Source organism: Rhea pennata, chromosome 29 (genome assembly GCF_028389875.1).
Source record: "Rhea pennata isolate bPtePen1 chromosome 29, bPtePen1.pri, whole genome shotgun sequence".
NCBI lineage: Eukaryota > Metazoa > Chordata > Aves > Rheiformes > Rheidae > Rhea > Rhea pennata.
This window is the reverse complement of record NC_084691.1, coordinates 5,257,168-5,275,109: the sequence shown is the minus strand read 5'-3', so window position 1 is coordinate 5,275,109 and position 17,942 is coordinate 5,257,168. Positions and strand designations below refer to the sequence as shown.

The 17,942-nt window shown below is 48.8% G+C and overlaps 1 protein-coding gene across 10 annotated transcripts in view; it reads left to right on the top strand.

Annotated features, from left to right (window-relative positions):
• R3HDM2 (R3H domain containing 2) overlaps window positions 1-17,942 on the top strand; it is a 69,381-nt gene that overhangs the window by 46,513 nt on the left and 4,926 nt on the right. For 5 of the 10 annotated variants that reach the window (XM_062597118.1, XM_062597120.1, XM_062597123.1 and 2 more), the window contains 14 exons: window positions 586-712; window positions 1,842-1,920; window positions 2,675-2,734; window positions 3,432-3,572; window positions 3,957-4,065; window positions 5,270-5,365; window positions 6,902-6,933; window positions 7,032-7,085; window positions 9,417-9,649; window positions 12,528-12,712; window positions 15,601-15,843; window positions 16,462-16,588; window positions 17,082-17,317; window positions 17,753-17,907. In XM_062597118.1, the coding sequence (XP_062453102.1) occupies window positions 586-712; window positions 1,842-1,920; window positions 2,675-2,734; window positions 3,432-3,572; window positions 3,957-4,065; window positions 5,270-5,365; window positions 6,902-6,933; window positions 7,032-7,085; window positions 9,417-9,649; window positions 12,528-12,712; window positions 15,601-15,843; window positions 16,462-16,588; window positions 17,082-17,317; window positions 17,753-17,907 (1,877 nt within the window). Of the gene's footprint in view, window positions 1-585; window positions 713-738; window positions 861-1,841; window positions 1,921-2,674; window positions 2,735-3,431; window positions 3,573-3,956; window positions 4,066-5,269; window positions 5,366-6,901; window positions 6,934-7,031; window positions 7,086-9,416; window positions 9,650-12,527; window positions 12,713-15,600; window positions 15,844-16,461; window positions 16,589-17,081; window positions 17,318-17,752; window positions 17,908-17,942 lie in introns of those variants that run through there. The other 5 variants (XM_062597127.1, XM_062597126.1, XM_062597124.1 and 2 more) reach the window with 5 other exon arrangements.

Genomic DNA, 17,942 nt, shown 5'->3' with positions numbered 1-17,942 from the left:
TGGTGTGCAGCATTTTTTCCCATGGAGCAGAGTGAATCCACAGGCCATTCTGGGCAGTTGCAATTCTGGAGAAGATTTGGAAGAAAATGTCAGAAAGCCCCAAGCTTTTACAGCATAGGGGCCACTCATTACACCATGTATAGCTTTTGCTGTATCTTCTGTTCTCCCTTCAGGCCCTTTGCTTTTCCGGGATGGATGGTAGAGCCTATATCTTACTGTAATTGAGCAGGACCTAACTCACCTTGGGCACTTTGAGTCAAAAGTGTAATAGTATTTTATCGGCATCAAACAAGGAAGCGTATGACTTAGATTCTGAGGTGACCAGCAAGGCAGGTTTTCAGCAGTGAGAAATGCTTTTGAGAGTCCTATCAGAGCCTGCCAAAAGCTTCTTGTTGAGTGGAGAGTGGGGAGAGAGGTTGCTCTGTCCACTCTCAGGACAGGGCCTGTTATGAGATGTCTCAGATCTGGGACCTGAATCCCCTGCCTTTCTCTGATGCCCCTCTCTGCTGACAGCGTCTCCAGCAATGGTAGTGATTCCGGGGAATGTCCAAGTCACTCAACCCAGCCTACTTTGTTTTATTGCAGGACATCATTCAGTTGCACATTAGCTGCCCCTCTGACAAGGAAGAGGAAAAATCCATGAAAGATGGAGCTGAAAAAGAAGAAAAAGACAAGAATAAAGAAAAGGCACCAAGGAAAATGCTGTCTCGAGGTCAGGTGCCCTCTCAACAGGGCAGGTCCTGTCTTACTGCTTTTAGGATTCTCCTGGCCAGTGATACAACTGCTGGAAGCAGAAGGGTTATCTCTGATGAAGGCTGCACATGAATGCATCATCTTGATAACATCCTTTCTGTAGTAAAGTATGAGAAAGGAGGTGGAGTTTCTCTGGATTGTCACGTGCCCCAGCAGACTTGCAGTCTTCCTGCATGTTTGTAATGATCTGGTGTCTTTTGAAATATACAGTTGCAAAACCAAAAAGACCCACCATACTCTTGGTTTCAGTTTTGATTTTATAAAACCTGCAGAAAGATGACAAGTGTAAGATGAGATGTTGGGAGCAGCTAAGTTACTGATGTATGATCCTGTGCGTGTGATTTTGGGGGCATAGAAATGGCTTAAAAACGTGCATTTAATCTGGGGAGGATAATGCAGCTAAAAACCTTGTACAGGCAGGAACTCTGCTCTGATGCAGATTCAGTTCCACTTCCTGTTTTTTTCTGCAATTACTTCTAAAATATAAAGGGCAAAGGAGGAAACAAGGCTAACAAGATTCTCCAGGTACATGACTTGCAGGATTGAAGTGGTGGGAAGCACTAGCATTGGCATTCTATAGCAACATGGACTATCCCAACTGTACTCTGAGTGGTCAGAATGAGCTCTGACCATAGCAGATCATGGAGCCAAGGTTTCTCTCCATAAACTGATCTGTTCTGCCTGTTTCTGGGGTTCTCCTAATGGGGCCTTGGGCTCATTATGCCTTGTACGTAACACACTGATCTTCTTGCTACCCATAACAAGCAGTGGTATATAGCCCCCATTTTAGAGATTGAGAAGCTAGTCCTAAAAGTCATATTCAGAGCTGTGCTAGAAACTGGTCTTGAGCCCAAGTGGTGTGGGACCCATCCCTTGCAGTTCTGTAGCAAGAAGGGTCTTTCTACCTCTCTTTGTTTTGTGACTGGTTAGTGCTGAGAACAACAGGGTTGAGTTTCTTCTAGCAGCTCTATAGGGACATCATCCTCCTGCATGAAGTGAGTCATTGCTTTGAGACACACATCTCTTCTCATTCAAGCTATTTTATTGCAATGTTTTGTTAATTTGTGCTGCTACTGTTGCTGTTTCAGATTCCAGCCAGGAATATACAGACTCCACTGGAATAGATTTGCATGAATTTTTAGTAAATACACTGAAAAAAAACCCAAGGTAGGTCCCTAGTCAGTAAAAGAACTACCTAATGGAGTGAAAGGAGGGAGAACCTGGCAACCAATACTCCTCTGATTGACTCTAAACTCATGAGTTGGGGGGGCGGTATATATGTGCTCATATGTCTTGGGAGAGAAGCAACTATAGAAAGTACCTGTAAATGTATTTTACTTTTTGGAATTCAGAGAAGGTTACAGGACCTGGGGCAGTGTAGAAACAAAAAGCACGACTGTAACTTTATATACTGCAGTCAGGGAAAACGTGCTTATGTATTATGGAGAGAGAGAGGAGAAGTAATTTGTTTAAATGCAAGCAGGAAGGAGTCTTGGTTGTTCTAAACCCTTCCTATAAGTGGTTGTCAAAACCTAGCCTCTGAAGGAACTACTACTGTGTCAATAATAAACATAATCAAGCCAAACACTGGCATAGGAATAGCAAAGCTGGAATCTCTACCAATGGGGCTTCCAGCAGAGCAGAGATTCAATATTACCAGAAGCCAAGCACCATTAGCAAAAAATTAACTTTAGACAGGAAAAATCTGATTATCTGACTACTAATTTACTATCTGTGAAAAAATGTGGGTTTTTTTATCCATTGCTGTGGAGGGTGTGTGAAGCCTGTTTGGTTAATGGTGTTACTCATTCCTGGCTTTTGTGACCTTTTTTTGTTGCAAGCAGATGAGTACCAAGCAGGAAAAATTGGGTTTCACTGTCACTAAAGGTTTTTTTTTTTTTCCTCTTTCTTTTCTTAACAGGGATAGAATGATGCTGCTAAAGTTAGAACAGGAGATTCTGGAATTTATTAGCGATAACAAGTAAGTGGTTGTCAAGTTTGTGTCAAGCAAAACAGATCTATAACTTAAAATTTAGGAGCTTAGGTCCCCAAAGGAAAAGAGAGTGTCTTTTGGACATGCTGCTTAAGAGGCCTGTTTGCCTGTTCTCTTGCACATCCTCCACCTCACCTTGCCCATTCACAAAGATGTTTGAGCACCATATTAATTCGGTATCAGTTGATTTATCATCATATCCACTGTGAAGGAGATTAGTGCTGCTGCGCAGCTATTCTTAGCCTAAATCGGGGGAGGAAAAAACAGGATTCACATCCCAGAATATGAGACAGACTACGTGTTTGCAGCAGAGCTTGCAAATTTTTTTTTACCTGATAGGACTGGAGAAGTCATAGTGTAAGTACTAATAGTGGCTCTCGTTTCTGCTTAGAAACAAGTGGATGCTTTTCTGCACAAACTGGTCTTGTTTCAGGAAAGGCCTGTTCAGCTGGAGACTTGATTCAGCCCAGCTCTGGCTGGCAGAGCACCGTAAACCCGTGCTCAGGCCCTGTGTAAAGAGCAGTACTTGAGTCCTGACTAAGTGCTTTTGAATAGATGACATGGTCTGGTCTGAGATCTGGTCAAAGCATCTCTGGCCTCTCCCCTTCCCTTCTCCCTTTTGATGTCAGATTATCATTGTCTATTTCAGTCTTCTATATCCTAATGCCTTCTCCTCTGTTCTCAGCAATCAGTTTAAGAAGTTCCCTCAGATGACCTCATATCACAGGATGCTGCTGCACCGGGTAGCTGCCTACTTCGGCATGGACCATAATGTTGACCAAACTGGGAAAGCAGTCATTATCAACAAGACCAGTAACACACGAATGTAAGGGGGAGGGAGTGAGAACAGCTGGGCTGCCATCCCTTTCCCTTTCCTGCATGGTGCTACATGACCCCCAGCCCCAGATCCCTGAAGTGGTCCAGAGTGGGATGGATTTTGCATCAAATTTTTTGCCTCCATGAGAAAGGCTGATTCCCCCTGGAGGAGCCTGAAGAATCCTTCACTTCCAGTCCTAAGTGTGTATGTCTGCAAGTCTTTCCTAGCTTTCTGTAGTTCTCAGAGAAAAGGCAGGAGCCCTTTACCATCAGATAGAGGAGAAATTTGATGCCACTTCTGTGTGCCCCTTGCCACCTCTCTGCAAGGAATGGTTTTATGAAGAAGTTTTATGTCCATTTTTGCACTTCTAACAAGGGCTGGTTCCTCCTGCAGCCCTGAGCAGAGATTCTCTGAGCACATCAAAGATGAGAAGAATGCAGAGTTCCCACAGAGATTCATTCTAAAACGGGATGATACCAGCATGGACAGAGATGATAATCAGGTAAGGGATAGGAGAGGGGTGCCTGCACGCTTTGTGGAAGTCAAATGAGACTTTTCTAAGATTAGAATGACTCTAAATTTTTCTTGGGTTCCCTGCAGTAATAAGTCTGTAAAAGCTTCCACCCCTCCCAAATGGCAGCATCCAGATGTACCATGAAGATTTTATAAAATACCATGGAAGTGGGGAAAGAACTGATGCAGGTTCTTTGAAGGGTAACACAGTTCTGTACCCTGAAAAGATGGCTGGGCTAGGCTTTAAGGTGAAATGTTTTGCTAGGGTTTCTTCGGAAAAGCCCCAGAGCTGAGCATTGCCAAATGTTTCTCACACCCCTCACTGAGGCTTACAGCCAGGCAAGCTGTGAAGTCATTGTGACCTAGCAGTACTGCTGGAAGGAAGCCATCAGCAAAATGAAACACGCTACTATTTGAGCTCAGCAGTATTGCAAGTCACCTGAGCTTGAAACCCTCCTGAACCCTTGGCTCCCTTCAGGCCATGAAAGGTGGCACCACACCTGTAAAGCAGAGCTGGCTTGTCCATCTGTGACTGTTTTCCCAACCTGTTCTAGAAAAAATCTTGAATATCTAAAAGGGGCAGGAGGCAGGCAGACCTCTTCACCAGGGATCTCATGCTCTTTGCTCTTGTAGCTCCCATCTTTACATCACCCCAACATGCCATTAACCCTTGCTTTGGGTCATGTTTTTGAAACTTAAAAGTTGTCAGGATAAGGAGCTGGTCATTGCAATCAGTATCAGTCTCTGTTTTCCCCCATGATGGCACTCTGCAGGTGAGGCAGCTACCCATGAAGCACAGAACCCATGACTGAGCAGGAGGAGCTGGCTGTTGGCCTTATGCCTTTAAATAGTGACCTCTAGCTTTTGACTCCTTAGGACCAGAATGTCTTTCAGAAGGACTTAGTGACATGTTCCCAATCTGTCCTTCCCAAATCAGGCAGAGTTCAGGCATAGTGGTTGTGCTTGACCCAGAAGGCCAGATGTACTCAGACCTCCAGGATGTTCGTCCTTTGAAATAAGTATCCAGAATGTAGGCTCATAGTGCAGAGACTGTGTCATGGCTTCCAGGCATCATGCACAGACAACACCAATCCGCATCCACTTACAATGCTATGTAGAAATACCAGCAACTGACTGCGCCCCCTTCCCCTGTTGGCAACTGCTGACCAGCTGAGCTGTGTTTGTCCCTTCAGATCAGACTCCCCTTGCAGGATGGGAGAAGGAGCAAATCTATAGAAGAGCGAGAGGAAGAGTATCAGCGGGTCAGGGAGCGGATATTTGCACGAGAGGTAAGATTGAGTGACTCAGTTGCCACGCACCCTACTGGAACTTTGTGGCAGAAGGTGTCTTTGAGTAAATTAAAAGGTCAGATCTTGTAATTTCATTTTTTACAAACTTCTCAGTGTTTCTGGAACCTACCAGTGAAATAGGGGTCTTGACAAAGATGTCTGAGCCATTGAGATAGAGGGAAGCTGTGCTTCTACTCCCCAGTCTGCTCTTTTGCTCCTTCCCTAAATTATTCTCCCACTTTACATGGCAGTAGAAATGTGGGAACTGACAGAGGAGGCAGGCTTGCCCCTTGCTGCCCAGCAAGATTAGATTAGTTTAGATTAGCTCATGCAGGGAGGTTCTGGGATGACCAGCAAATCAATCACTGAACCTAAAAGGAGCAGCCTTCTCCCCATTTTTTCCCTGCTGCAGCAGCTTCAGTCTCCTGAACAAGCAATACTGGCCCTAGAATGTCGGAAAGGGCTCTGTGCCTTTACGGGATGAATCTGGGCAGCATGCTTATTTCCTTTCTTACATAGTGTCCAGCTTGGTTATTGCTTGCTCAAGATCTTTGCTGCCTACATGGACCTCCTCTAAGCCTGAGCTGTGCTTCTTGTACACACCTGGCTCACAGAGAGGCTGCTGTGCCCTGCTACTTTGGGTGCTGTCTGCCAGCTGGAGGCAGGGCTCCATCCTGTGCCAAGCGGCAACTGATGGAATGAGGGATAGTGCCAAGTGTCAATCTACCTTGGGACATGTTCAAAGTCCAGCTCCTTGCCTGCTGCTTTTGAGTGTCTGGGGGACAGCCCTTTCTTTGTCCTAAGAGGAAGTGCCATGTGCCTGGCTGAGGAGGGTGTTCAGGCATCCACTGTGCTGAGTCCCAGGCTTCAGCTGATGACTCTGACCAGTTGTAACCATGGATTTGTCTTAAACACACAGGCCCAAAGCTATCCCGACACATTAGTAAACAATTCTGCCTGCAGACAGAGGATAGGGCAGGCGCTATCCCATGTTAGCACAACACTAAGCAGGCAAATAACTGTCCTTGCTCTGAATTTGTGAGCTAAGCCAGTGCTTTGCACCTGACATCAAGAGATAGTGGTGACTGTTGCAGGGTGGGCTAGGCTAGCTTTGAGCCCTCTACCTTCTCTTCATGTTTTTGATAACCATGCATTCATTTAGCGAGTAAGGACCCTTGCATGTCTGGCCTTGATTGTTCTACTGGTAAAGCAACTGTCACTAATCCAGCTTTAGAGCAATGGGGTAGGGAATTGAGGACTCAGATTTACAAACTCCTGAGAGATCTCAGGGTTATTGCCATCAGGGAAAGTTCCTGATGGGTCTGAATTGAGAGCCAGGTGGGACTGGAGTGCCAAAGGCTTAACAAGTCTCCTGAGTGAGCATGGAGCCTGTGCACAGTACAAACTGTGCCTGAGTCCCAGACCCTTAGTGCTTCACTCCTCTTTGCTTTGAAGTTGCCTGGGTTTGTTGTTTTCAAAATTATTAAGTCTCCCTTTTCTTTCCCTCCTGTCTCCATGTATTCTCCCTGCCTCCAGACTGGCCAGAATGGATATCTCACTGACAGCAGGTTAGTAGTGCTCAGCAGCCACTGTTTGTACCTCTGGCTTTCTCTATGGAGGACTGCATGACTCTATAATGATGCTTTTTTCTGATGTTAACCGACAGAATCTCCAAAGAAGGCTTTTCTTCTAGTTCTCACAAACGGAGGCAGATTTTTAGGTATCTCTGTGTGACTTATTTTGTACATTGTCCTGCTGAGTAAAGTTTGCCCCATGCATGGCTGCTTGTGAAGTTATTCAAGCTGTATTTTTTGCAACATCAATTTTTGAGTCCTTTTTTGTTGATTCATCAATTAAAATGGAGGGGTGGAAGGTGGGAATGGCAGGGAAGAATGGAGAAGCCAGAGAATTCCAACAGTTCTGAAATCATTCTGCCTCTCATTTCCCCACCGGGTAGGAAAACTCCCGCCCTTACAGTGATAAGATCAACCTCCTCACAGGGTGGGTTTATCCCTGATTTGTGGTCTTAATGGCTGAATTGCCTAACAATGGCAGTGAAGTGTTTGAGGAGCCCATTTCAACCAGTGTGTGCTGCAGAGGGCAGTGGGAGCGTGTTTGAGCAGCATTTTCTCATTAAGTTGTTTTCTGGTGGATGAAAGGGCTAGAAGAATGAAGTTAGCTGAGGAGTCGCATTGCACAGATCCCTGTGTGGCAATAGTGGCTGGTGAGGATAAGAGGAAAAGGAACAGGATGAAAATGCAGCAGTCCTCATGCCTGCTGTCCTCTTGTTTAGTCAGAACTGTGGAGAGGAAACATCTCTGGGTATGAACAACACAGGAGGATCTAAGGAAATGCAGAACCAGCTTGGCATGGCTCAGGCTACTCTTGGAGGGACACTGGTGTCCTCAGCATGGTTATTCCCAATATGTCAAGGACTGTGTGTTGGAGTCTGCTGTGCCAGTAGTGTTTAAGGCAGAGGGTAGAGTTTTCAGATCTGCCATGCGGCTTTAGTGATGTTCACCTAGCAAGCAGCAAGAAAGCTGTTGTAATTGCAGCTTTAGGAGTCTAAAGAACTTGATGAATCTGTCAACTTTTTGTTGTGGTTCCCATAGTGGGGAGAGGAAGGCTGTGTGGGCCACAGGATCATTTGGGACTCTGGACAGGGACAGATAAGCTGTTGAGGAGCTTGGGGCTTCCTCAGCAGCGCTGCTGGAGATGAAGTCCTTGTGAACTCCAAAGACTTAAAGCTCAGCATTCAGAACAAAGCTGTTTCACTTGCTTGAATGCCCAGAATTAATGCTGCTGAAGCACAAGTCTGACTGCAGAGAGTTCTACTGGCAGACACACTTGGAAACTGGCTGTAGCAAGGCTAAGGGAAAGCAAGCATGGTAGAAGCTACCACAGCAGCTCTCAGAGGTGTGCCTGAAGTAGTGTGCCTGAAGGTTGAAGAGTATTTAGTCAGAAAAAAAGGAGAACTTCTTCGCTCCAGGTTGGCAGCAACCAGCCTGATAAGGATATGGGTTCTCAAGGGAACCAGACTTTGCAGCTGAGTTGGAGCAGAGGCCTTGACGTGTCCCCTTTTTCCTCTTCCCTCTCCCCTCACCTCCCTGAACAGGCCCCAAATCAGCCTTCAGAGTTTAGGTCGGAGAGGGCCCAAGAACTTGAAGGTGATGCTTGTTAGATCAGCTATAATTTTGGTTTTGAGGATGCATAGTCAAGTTCCTTTCACTAGTTTGTGGATAATTGCACTGGTTGATTTTCCAAGGAAGTTGGTTTTTTTTTTTTTCCTCACTCCCACCAGCCCAGGATATCTCCTCAGAAGTTCCTTCCAAGCTCCCATTTTCCCCGCCACAGCTGCTTGGGGCTGCTGCCAGGCTCAGTATAAGCATCTCTTCCAGTGTCACCTTCCTCTACACTTGCCCTCAGTGAAGGCTCAGGAACCCACAACTGTGCTTGTGTTCCTCAGCTAGGCTGACAAACCAGGCTTACTGCTTGTGGTGTTTTGCTGATGCTCCATAAGATCCTATTCTGTCTAGACCTGATCTGGGCCTAAAGGAGGGTGAAGAGTGGGAGCTCTGAGTGATATCCTGGCCTGTAGCTGTTCCAAGCTAGCAGGAAACTTTACCAGAGCTGGTGCAGAAAGTGGTCTGGCAGGCTCTCAGCCATCCTTGTCTCAAAGACTGTAGAGCTGTATGCAGAGAAGCCTCTGATCTGAGACAAGGAGGGCTTTAGCAAAAGATCATGCTCTGACCCTGCTGGAATCCCCTCCAGACTGGGTCTGGCTAGGGAAAAGGGTGAGGGGCAAGCCCTCAACACACACCAAGGAAGAGCAGCAGTGTCTGGGTCTTCACAGTGCATGCTCAAGCAAGCTGTGAGCCAAGGTGTTTGTTCACGGGCATATCCCTGTATGCAGTGCCAGCACACTGTGTCACAGAGACAGCTGCTGGCCAGGGTCACCACCCCTGGTGTGACAGTTCTGATGCAGCTCATGTGGGTTCTGCTCCTGCCCCTTTCCCCTGAAGGTGTTGCCTAACTCCTCTGGTCTCTGCAGGGGCAACCGGGACAGTTTGAACCGGGCCTCAGGCAGCCGTCAGAGCAGCACAGAGAGTGAGATAAAGTCACTGGAGCCTCGGCCATGGAGCAGCACAGACTCAGATGGCTCCATCCGCAACCTGCGACCACCTGTCACCAAAGCCAGCAGCTTCAGTGGCATCTCCATCCTGACACGAGGGGACAGCATTGGGAGCAGCAAAGGCAGCACTGCCAGCAGAACATCCCGGACAGGTACTGTATGGTTTTGCCAAGAGTCATCTAGCAGACGTAGTTGCCAGGCTAGGATTGGGGAATTTGTGCTTGTGAAGCTCTGGGCAGTGACTCTGGTTAAAATGGGACAGCGTTGGCATCATCTCAATGTGGTCAGTACCTGGCCAGAGATATGCCAGTTGGTTTATTATCTGCTCTTTCAATACACATTATTATATCTCACTTCCCTTTAGCAGAGTTGTTTAAGAGACAGGACACACTTTAATCCTATATCCTGGGACTCAAGCTGTGAATTTTCTATTGTTTCCCACTCATGCTCTGCTGCAAGTTGTGTTCCCATTCCTTTCTGCTCCCCACGATCTCTCACAGCCCTGAGGAGACTTCCTCAGTCAGGGTAAACCATCTAGTACTTTTCCTTGCTTTCCAACAAAGCTCCCAGGAAGGGTGCCTCTAATTAGTCTATCTCATCAGACAAAGACTGTATTAAGCAGTATTTGCCTAAGATGTTCTCTCAAAATGGTTCACCATGCTCCTGAAAGCAAACATAACGGCAGGGAGCTGGGGCTGCAGCTCTTCAAGAGCTATTGAATACAGCTCAAGATTTCAGGAGCACCAAAGGGGATTAGAATCGTAAGTGTCTTTGGCTGCTCCAGATCAGTTCTCCCTTTTACATCTGGATTGCACAAGGGTGGTCTACGCACGCAATAACATTATTGTGAGGCATTGCTGATAGTCTGTTACCCAGAACAGTTTCCTCAGAGGATAGGTGCCGCCCTTGGCATAACACCAGCCCTCTTATCAGTGGGGAGCAGAGTACTTTACTTTCAATTGACTGCTTGGGAAAGGCATTTGTGGAAGAAGCAGCACAGAAGTTTGCTGTCATTTTAATAGTCTAGTGGTAACTGAAGAGCCGTGTGGCAGTTGGTTAAAATTCCTGTGCAACATCAATGAGCAAAAGCCAGTGGTATCTCAGTGTTTACCTTCCTGCATTCTCTCTGGTAGGCAATAGGTTCCCAGTGCTTGAGAGCTGTGATTTTACTGGGGAGGGGAAGAAAATTGGTGCTTGTTGGTGATTAGACTTCTCTACAGGAATCTGTTAAATTGAAAGGGATGGACCTAAAAGGAACAAGGCTACTGTCCTAGCACCCAGGCCGGCTTTGAAAACCAAACATTCATCTTGTAATTTCAAGGTGCCTATATTGTTTCTTGGAGTCTGTTTCCATTGTACTCAGGGTTGAGTTTATTCTGGTTCTTGCAACCACCTGGCCCTGATGGCTCCCTGATGGTAGCAGTTATTTGAAGATCTGGCCCAGCCACATGCAAAGCAGAGCAAGAAAGGATCTATTTTTTGCTCTTTCTGTATTTTTCCTCCAGGTCTTCCCTGGGAACGGAAGCCAATTGCTCTCCAGGCCTCTATATAATGGCGAATAATTAGAAATGCTGGGGGGGTAGAGATTTTCTCTCAAGAAAACCCCACCATATCCTACTGTTCGTTCAGAGTGGAGGAAGTATCTCAGACTCCATGGTTCTTTTCCCATCTCAGCCATCAGTCTCTGGGCAACTGTGAACAAAATATTTTCTCCTTTGCCGTGTGGGTGACGATACAAAGCTCCTTATCAGAATGCCTCAAGACTAACTGTTGAAAAGCAGTAGATCAGAGACAGAGTTAGTTAAATAGCAGCTACTGGGCCTTCAAGTGATAGTTTCACAGTCCTTTTATTTCAGGAAGTAGGATTGAAATACTGAGGAGGGCAGTTGCCAGCTAGGTGCCCTGCAGTGTACATCACACACCTTCCTAACAATTTTCCTGCCACGAGGAAGAGTTGCTTTCAGCCAGCCAATCTCCGAGCCCTTTACTCAAAGGATGTGCATGTACTGGGTCTATATAACCATATAATGAGATTCCTTCACTCCTCTCTTTGTTCTGGACAAAAAACTGGGCTAATCTTGACGACGTATTAGTGTCCAAGCAGGGGCCTTGCCTAGCTGCAGAGTGGAGCTGTGGCTGGGAACAGCCCTCCACTTCTTTCCACCAACTGCTTTATGGCACTGGGCTGACCCAAGTGTAACCAGCAGCTTCCTCTTTTGTAAACTCTGCCTCATGCTGGGGTGAGGTACCCTCCATCAGGCAGGTGCTGCTGTTACAACCAGATTCCTCTTCCCAGCAGGAAGCCCATGTCATTTATAGAAGGCCTTGACTCGTACCAGGTGTTTTCCAGACATGAGAGAAGGTACATCCCTCCAAATAACTGGTTGCAACACAGACCTATTTTTACCACCTTGCGCCAACCTTACCATCAGCTGTGCCAAGCAAGCCCTATCCTGTGGGCAAAGACAGGCCAGGCTTATCCTGTGAGCCTGGCATCGGCTTTTTAATTTCCTGCAGTTCTGAGCAGTGTTGAAGCATCACACAAAGAGCAGCTGCTGATAGCTCTGCATGGGAACTGCTGAGTTAGGCTGTTCATGCGTTGCGAATGTGCTATGTTGGTGTCGGGGCACTTCCTTGGATATGATAGCTGTGTGACTTGTGGACATTTTTTGGAACAAAGATTGCAAAATGGTCTTCCCTGTGTGGGGTCAGGCATGCACAGGTCAATGCAGGAAGAAGTTGCTGTGTACTGCTGTGGAGGAACAGTGGGTGGACATGGACATGGAAAAGAGAGAGGGATAATCACTAGGAGTCCAGAGGGTGCCAATGCCTTGCTCTGGTGTGAGGTAGAGGCAAACTAGTGCTTTGGCCTGCAGTCTGCTCACCCTGTCCGCATGGAAGCTCCCACTTGGACAGTAGACAGAATGCAGTCAGTACAGGAGATAGTGACAGGATCAGACTCACCCCCACACATACATCAATGTTTCTCTCTCTCAAGTACAAACCCTGCCATGCCTTTTTCTATTCAAGGTCTGGTACTAGGTGCCCCTGACGCATGTAGCCAGTCTGCCTCTTCACAGCCCGGCCGTGGCCTCCTGCCGTGCGCAGCCCAACAGCCTCAACCACAGTCACCACAACAGCCACAACCACAGCCACAAGGACTTCCACCCACAGCCCAGCAGCAGCCAGCCATGAGTAACCATATGATATCGCAGGTGAGTTGCTGCACAGCATCCGGGGCTCAGTCAGCTCCTGAGGCACAGAGGTGGGAGGTAAAAGCAGAGACCCACCATATACCCAGGGTGCCCAGGACTCACCCTTGTGCTATGGGATTTGGGTGGCCTCACACTTGCCACCTGTTAGGGAATGACAGTCCCTCTGTGCTATTGGCAGAGCAGGAGAAGGTCAAGGGGCCTTGCTGTGTCTGCCTATGATGCTGCACGACATCTCAGCTCACCAGTCTCTTCCATATCTACTCAGGCCAACAGCCCTCCTGGCAAGGGATCTGTCGCACTTCGGTGAGTGGCAGAGTTACCCTCTGGGACCAGCTGCCTTCCTGGTGAGGGACTGTCACAAATGATCGTTGAGTTTGAGTTCCCTAGTGCTGAAATCCCATGGCTGGTCACCTGATGTCCTGGGGAAAGGTAGACCTGGGGCTGGGTCCTTGTGTGTTCTCCAGACCCTCCCCAAGCTAACCCGAAACGATGTTTCACAGCCTCACGGGGCTATTTCTGAGCATGGAGCCCTTTGGAAAGCATTCGTGGCTGTCATTCCTACAGATGTTTTTCTGTTCCTGAACCTGTAGGAAACCACAGCACAACAGCCGACCCTGCATCACTGTGAGATTGAAGAAGTGGTGGGAGCTAGCCCTAGTGGACACATTTGGAGAGCAAAGCTGCTCATGTTTAGTGGGTGCAGAGCTGTTTGGTGTGCATGGAAGGCACCTCAGTATCCCCCCCATCCTGCCCTAACCAGAGCAGTGTGTCTGCGCTGGACAACAGCCTGCTCTTGAGTTTTATAGGGATCCTTTCTGGTGCATCATCCCATATTTATGATGTCTCCTAAAGCAATGAACTTGAAGAGCTTTCAGTGATTTGGGATGGGAAGAGAAAACAAACCTCTTCAAGTGGCTTTTATGGCAGATAATGTGAGCAGATCTGTGTCGCTTCATATCCTTACTTTCTGTCACCATTTGTGTGAGAACAGAGAGAACTTGTTGTTCTTGGGATCTGGACTGACTCCAGAGCTTCATAATTACTCTTTCCTTCCCAGGGATGTGGAATATGTCTGCAGAGAATACTGAGGGTCAAGGGGAACATCTCAGTTTAAGATGTCTCCTGAGTTAGCCAGGGTCTAGTGCTAAGGTTAGCAAGAGTGTCTTTCTGGAATTGTAGCACAGCATGGGACTGAACACAGTGCCCTGGGTGGGTGGTTTGAACACATGGCAGATTTCTGGAACTTCTCCTCTTTCTCTGGCTGATGTGAGGTTGCTCTCAACTGCAGAGCTGAGTCTGCCCTACTGAACTGGGGTGTAGTAGAGTTCAGAGACTTTGGCGTCAGAATTGTGCAGCATCTCTGTGTCTTGTTGGGGTTTGATTTTGCGTCTTCTGCTGTTTGGTTCTTCTCCTAATGGCTCCTGAAAAAACTTGTTCATTTGGCTGTGGCGAAAGGTGTGAAAATGCAATGTCTCCCATGTGCATGCACCTTCTGTCCCACCGAAGGACAAATTAGATGAACAAAAGGAAGCTAATGCTACCCATTGATTACGAGTGCCCAAAGCACTGTCTGTGGTGCTCGAGTTACGTATTGTCATAAGCAGGCATCCGTGGGTCCCCCAGGAGACAAAAGAGGGGCTCATATGGGAGGATGAGACTGAAAAGTCAGTTTTATTAGCAGGGAAGACCAAGAAGCATTGCAGAGAGAGCTGGGAGCCAGGACCACACACAAGTGGATGGTGAAGAGGGTGTAGCAACAAGGTTGTGCTGGGAGGAAACGGCTCTCCTGGTGCTCTTAATAGTAGTTGACCTTTGTGAACTTGTGTCACTGTTCATGCCAGGCAAGAGCTGCTTTGCGGACATGGTCAGCCTTCCCAGCTTCCACAAAGCAACTGGCCAGGCTGTGTGTCTTCCTTCTTAGAGTGATGAACTCTCTCCTGCTCTGATCTCTGTGCTTTCCACACCCCTGCAATGCCCATCCCCCCATCTGTGTTTGCAGTTGGCTCAGTTGACTAACCTTGTTGTTCCTTCTTTCTCTCCTTCCTCCTATCCTGTCCTTCCTTCTTTCATTCCCCCACACCTTTTCCCAACCCAATTTCTCTCCTTTGCTCCTTTCTCTGCTGGTCTCAGCCGGTCCCAGCGCTGCAACCTGTTCAGTATTCTCCAAGCTCCTGCCCCCAAGTCCTCTTGCCAGTCTCTCCACCCCAGCAGTACAACATGGTATAAACCCCATTTCCTCTTCTGCACTGTCTCTGTTGTAATCGTGTGATGTGTTTGTGTTGTATAAGCTTTTGCTGATCAGATATGTTGCAGACACTGCACCCAGAGGGCTTGGGATTTGGGGAGGCCTTGTGCTGCACTGGGGCTGAGGCCACGGGATACATGAGGCTGTGGGAACTGCCAGTGCTGGGCACTGCTGGAGCAGCTGGTCATGAATGGGGTGGGGAAAACACAAGTGCAAAGCCCAGATCTGTGCCAGGAAGAGCTGCCTGTGCCCAACACCGGAGTCCGGAGGGGACTGGGTCAGCCCCTGCACTGCTGCTGCCGTGGAGCACAAGCTGGTGCAGGAGCGAGTGGAGCACGAGTGGTGCCATGAGCCCATGGTCCTGGGGGCACTTTCGTTAGGTCTTGCCCTGCAGCCCCCAAGGGCCTGGTCCATTGGGCTGGGGGCACCACAAGGGCAATGCCACAATGCAGGTGTTCCCCAAGCACTTTAGCTCCCCTAGCAGCTTGTGTGTCCCCACCCTGGTCCTGCAAAATGCTCTTGGGCTGTGGCTTGTTTCTGGGACTTTCCCAGAGCCCCTCTGAGCAAAACAGACCCCTCTACTTGGAACAGCCATGTCATACATGCTTTCCTCCTCCATCCCTCCCACTTATCCCCAATGCAGGGTGACGAACTCAGCAACCCCTTTGGGCAGATCAGCCTCAGCCGGCAAGGCTCCACAGAAGCACCAGATCCTTCCTCGGCCATGTTCCAGTCATCCCTCATCTCCCAGCATCCTCAGCAGACAGGATTCATCATGACATCCCCTGGGCAGCCCATTCCCACCTCCAACTACTCTGCCTCAGGGCACACGGCCCCCACGCAGCAGGTGCTGCAGCCCCAGAGCTACATTCAGCCTCCCCAGCAAGTAAGGACATGCGCAAACCTGGAGGGAATGTGTACTTCTGCTCTAATCTGCCAGGGCAAGGAGTTGCAGGGGAGCAGTCCAGCGAACAGCTCCAGCTCCTTGAGAGTGGGTCCCCTCTTCTGCTGCTGCTCATTTGTAATAGATTAATGCATATGGGTCAAAGTACCAAGTCATCTCCCTGCCTCTTGCTAGGCACAGGACGATTTCTGGCCCTTTGTCCCTCTGAGCTCACAGGATGCTTTTCCTGGGATCTCTCCAGCCGTTCCTGGCACATTGCTGGGGGAGGGACTGTGACCATCTGAGCCCAGATTCAGGACAGATATTTGTAAGCTCTTTCGAGGGTCCTGCAGGGCATTGTGACACCTAGAATTGGTCTCTGAGAATTGTGACTCACCTGCTCTTGTACTGCTGTGCTGGGAAAGACCTGGATGTGCAGGCTGGGAGCAGTGGGAAGGGGCTGCAGTTCTCTCAGGAGCTGTCATCTGGCCAGAGCCAAAGCCCTACTTGGTTTCCATCAGCAGAAACCAGGCAAGGTGAGAGAGCAGACAGGCCCTGGGGGAGCTTTCTTGGTCCCACTTCCTCTTGTGTTCTCACCATGTCTTTTCTTGATTCTGATAGATTCAGGTTTCTTACTACCCTCCTGGGCAGTACCCAAACTCCAGCCAGCAATACCGATCTCTCAGTCACCCAGTGGCCTACAGCTCCCAGCGCACTCAGCAGCTCCCCCAGCAGTCTCAGCAGCCTGGTAAGGGGGAGTAGAGGGGGGTGGACACGTTTCCCTTCACTGCAACTCCGTTGGCTCTTAAGGATCACCCTGGAGATGATCCTTAACTCTACTCTACTCTCTGGGGCGGGACTGCCCTTCTCTGCCCTAAGCTGCTGTTCCCCTACTCTTTGCTGGACTTGCTGACTATAGAGTCAAGCAACCCACAACCTCTGGGCTGTGCAAAGGGAAGCTGAAACCAGATCTGGCTGCTAAACCTCTCAAGTCTCTTCCTTTTATGCCAGCAAGCAGAATGAGCATCCAAATGCAGAGTGCATTGAGCTGCTGTAAGGTGGATTCAAAGCCAGGATCTTTGGTTCAGGTCTTTGCACATCTCTGCTGTGAAGGAAGCCCTTTCCTCACTGTTTTAGCAAGGGATGGGAGCAAAGCAGGACTTGACTAATCATATGCCATGTCCTCGGCTGCCTCCTGTGGCCAGCTGGGAAGCTGCTCCATTTAAACCCCGTTCTGACAGGTTTACAGCCGATGATGTCCAACCAGCAGCAAACATACCAAGGTGTAATGGGAGTGCAGCAGGCACAGCCCCCTGGCCTCCTCAACAGCCAGAGGAACAGCATGGGGGGCCAGATGCAGAGTATGATGGGAGTGCAGCAGGCGCAGCCCCCCGGCCTCCTCAGCAGCCAGAGGAGCAGTATGGGGAGCCAGATGCAAGGCCTGATGGTCCAGTACAGTCCACTGCCTTCATACCAGGTAGGCATCAACTCTGCTCAGGTGAGAGGATGCTGGGGAGAGGCCTCAGTGCCGCAGGCCTTACAGGAAGTACCCTGTTCCTGTGGATGAGTGATGGAGCGAAAGTCTCAGACCCATTCACTTTGACGAGATCATGTATGCTTGCCCACTGACAGTGCATGTGCACATTTGAGCCTGTGTGGGACATCTCTTGAGAAGCAGGCCTGGTCTGGTCTAGTCTGGAGTGTAGCTGGTCCTTTGGCCTTTGTGTTCCCAGAAAAGCTGGCAGGGGCTGCCCTTCCCTGGACAAGATTGCTACAGACTGCAGTAGACAACAACCTGGCCTGTTTTCTACCCTGTCTGGACCTCAGTGGCTCCTCTTTGGTGCCAGTTCACCCTGCTTCTATTCTCTCTTGCCTGTCATTTTACTGTGCCACACTACTCTTCTCCATGCAGGTCCCTGTAGCCAATGAGTCCCAGAATGTGGTCCAGCAGCCCTTCCAGCAGCCAGTGCTTGTACCAGCCAGCCAGTCTGTTCAGGGCGGGCTTCAAACTGGAGGGGTTCCCATCTACTACAGCGTCATCCCAACTGCCCAGCAGAACGGCACCAGGTAAAGCTTTCATATTGCTGGCCTGCCTTGGGAAG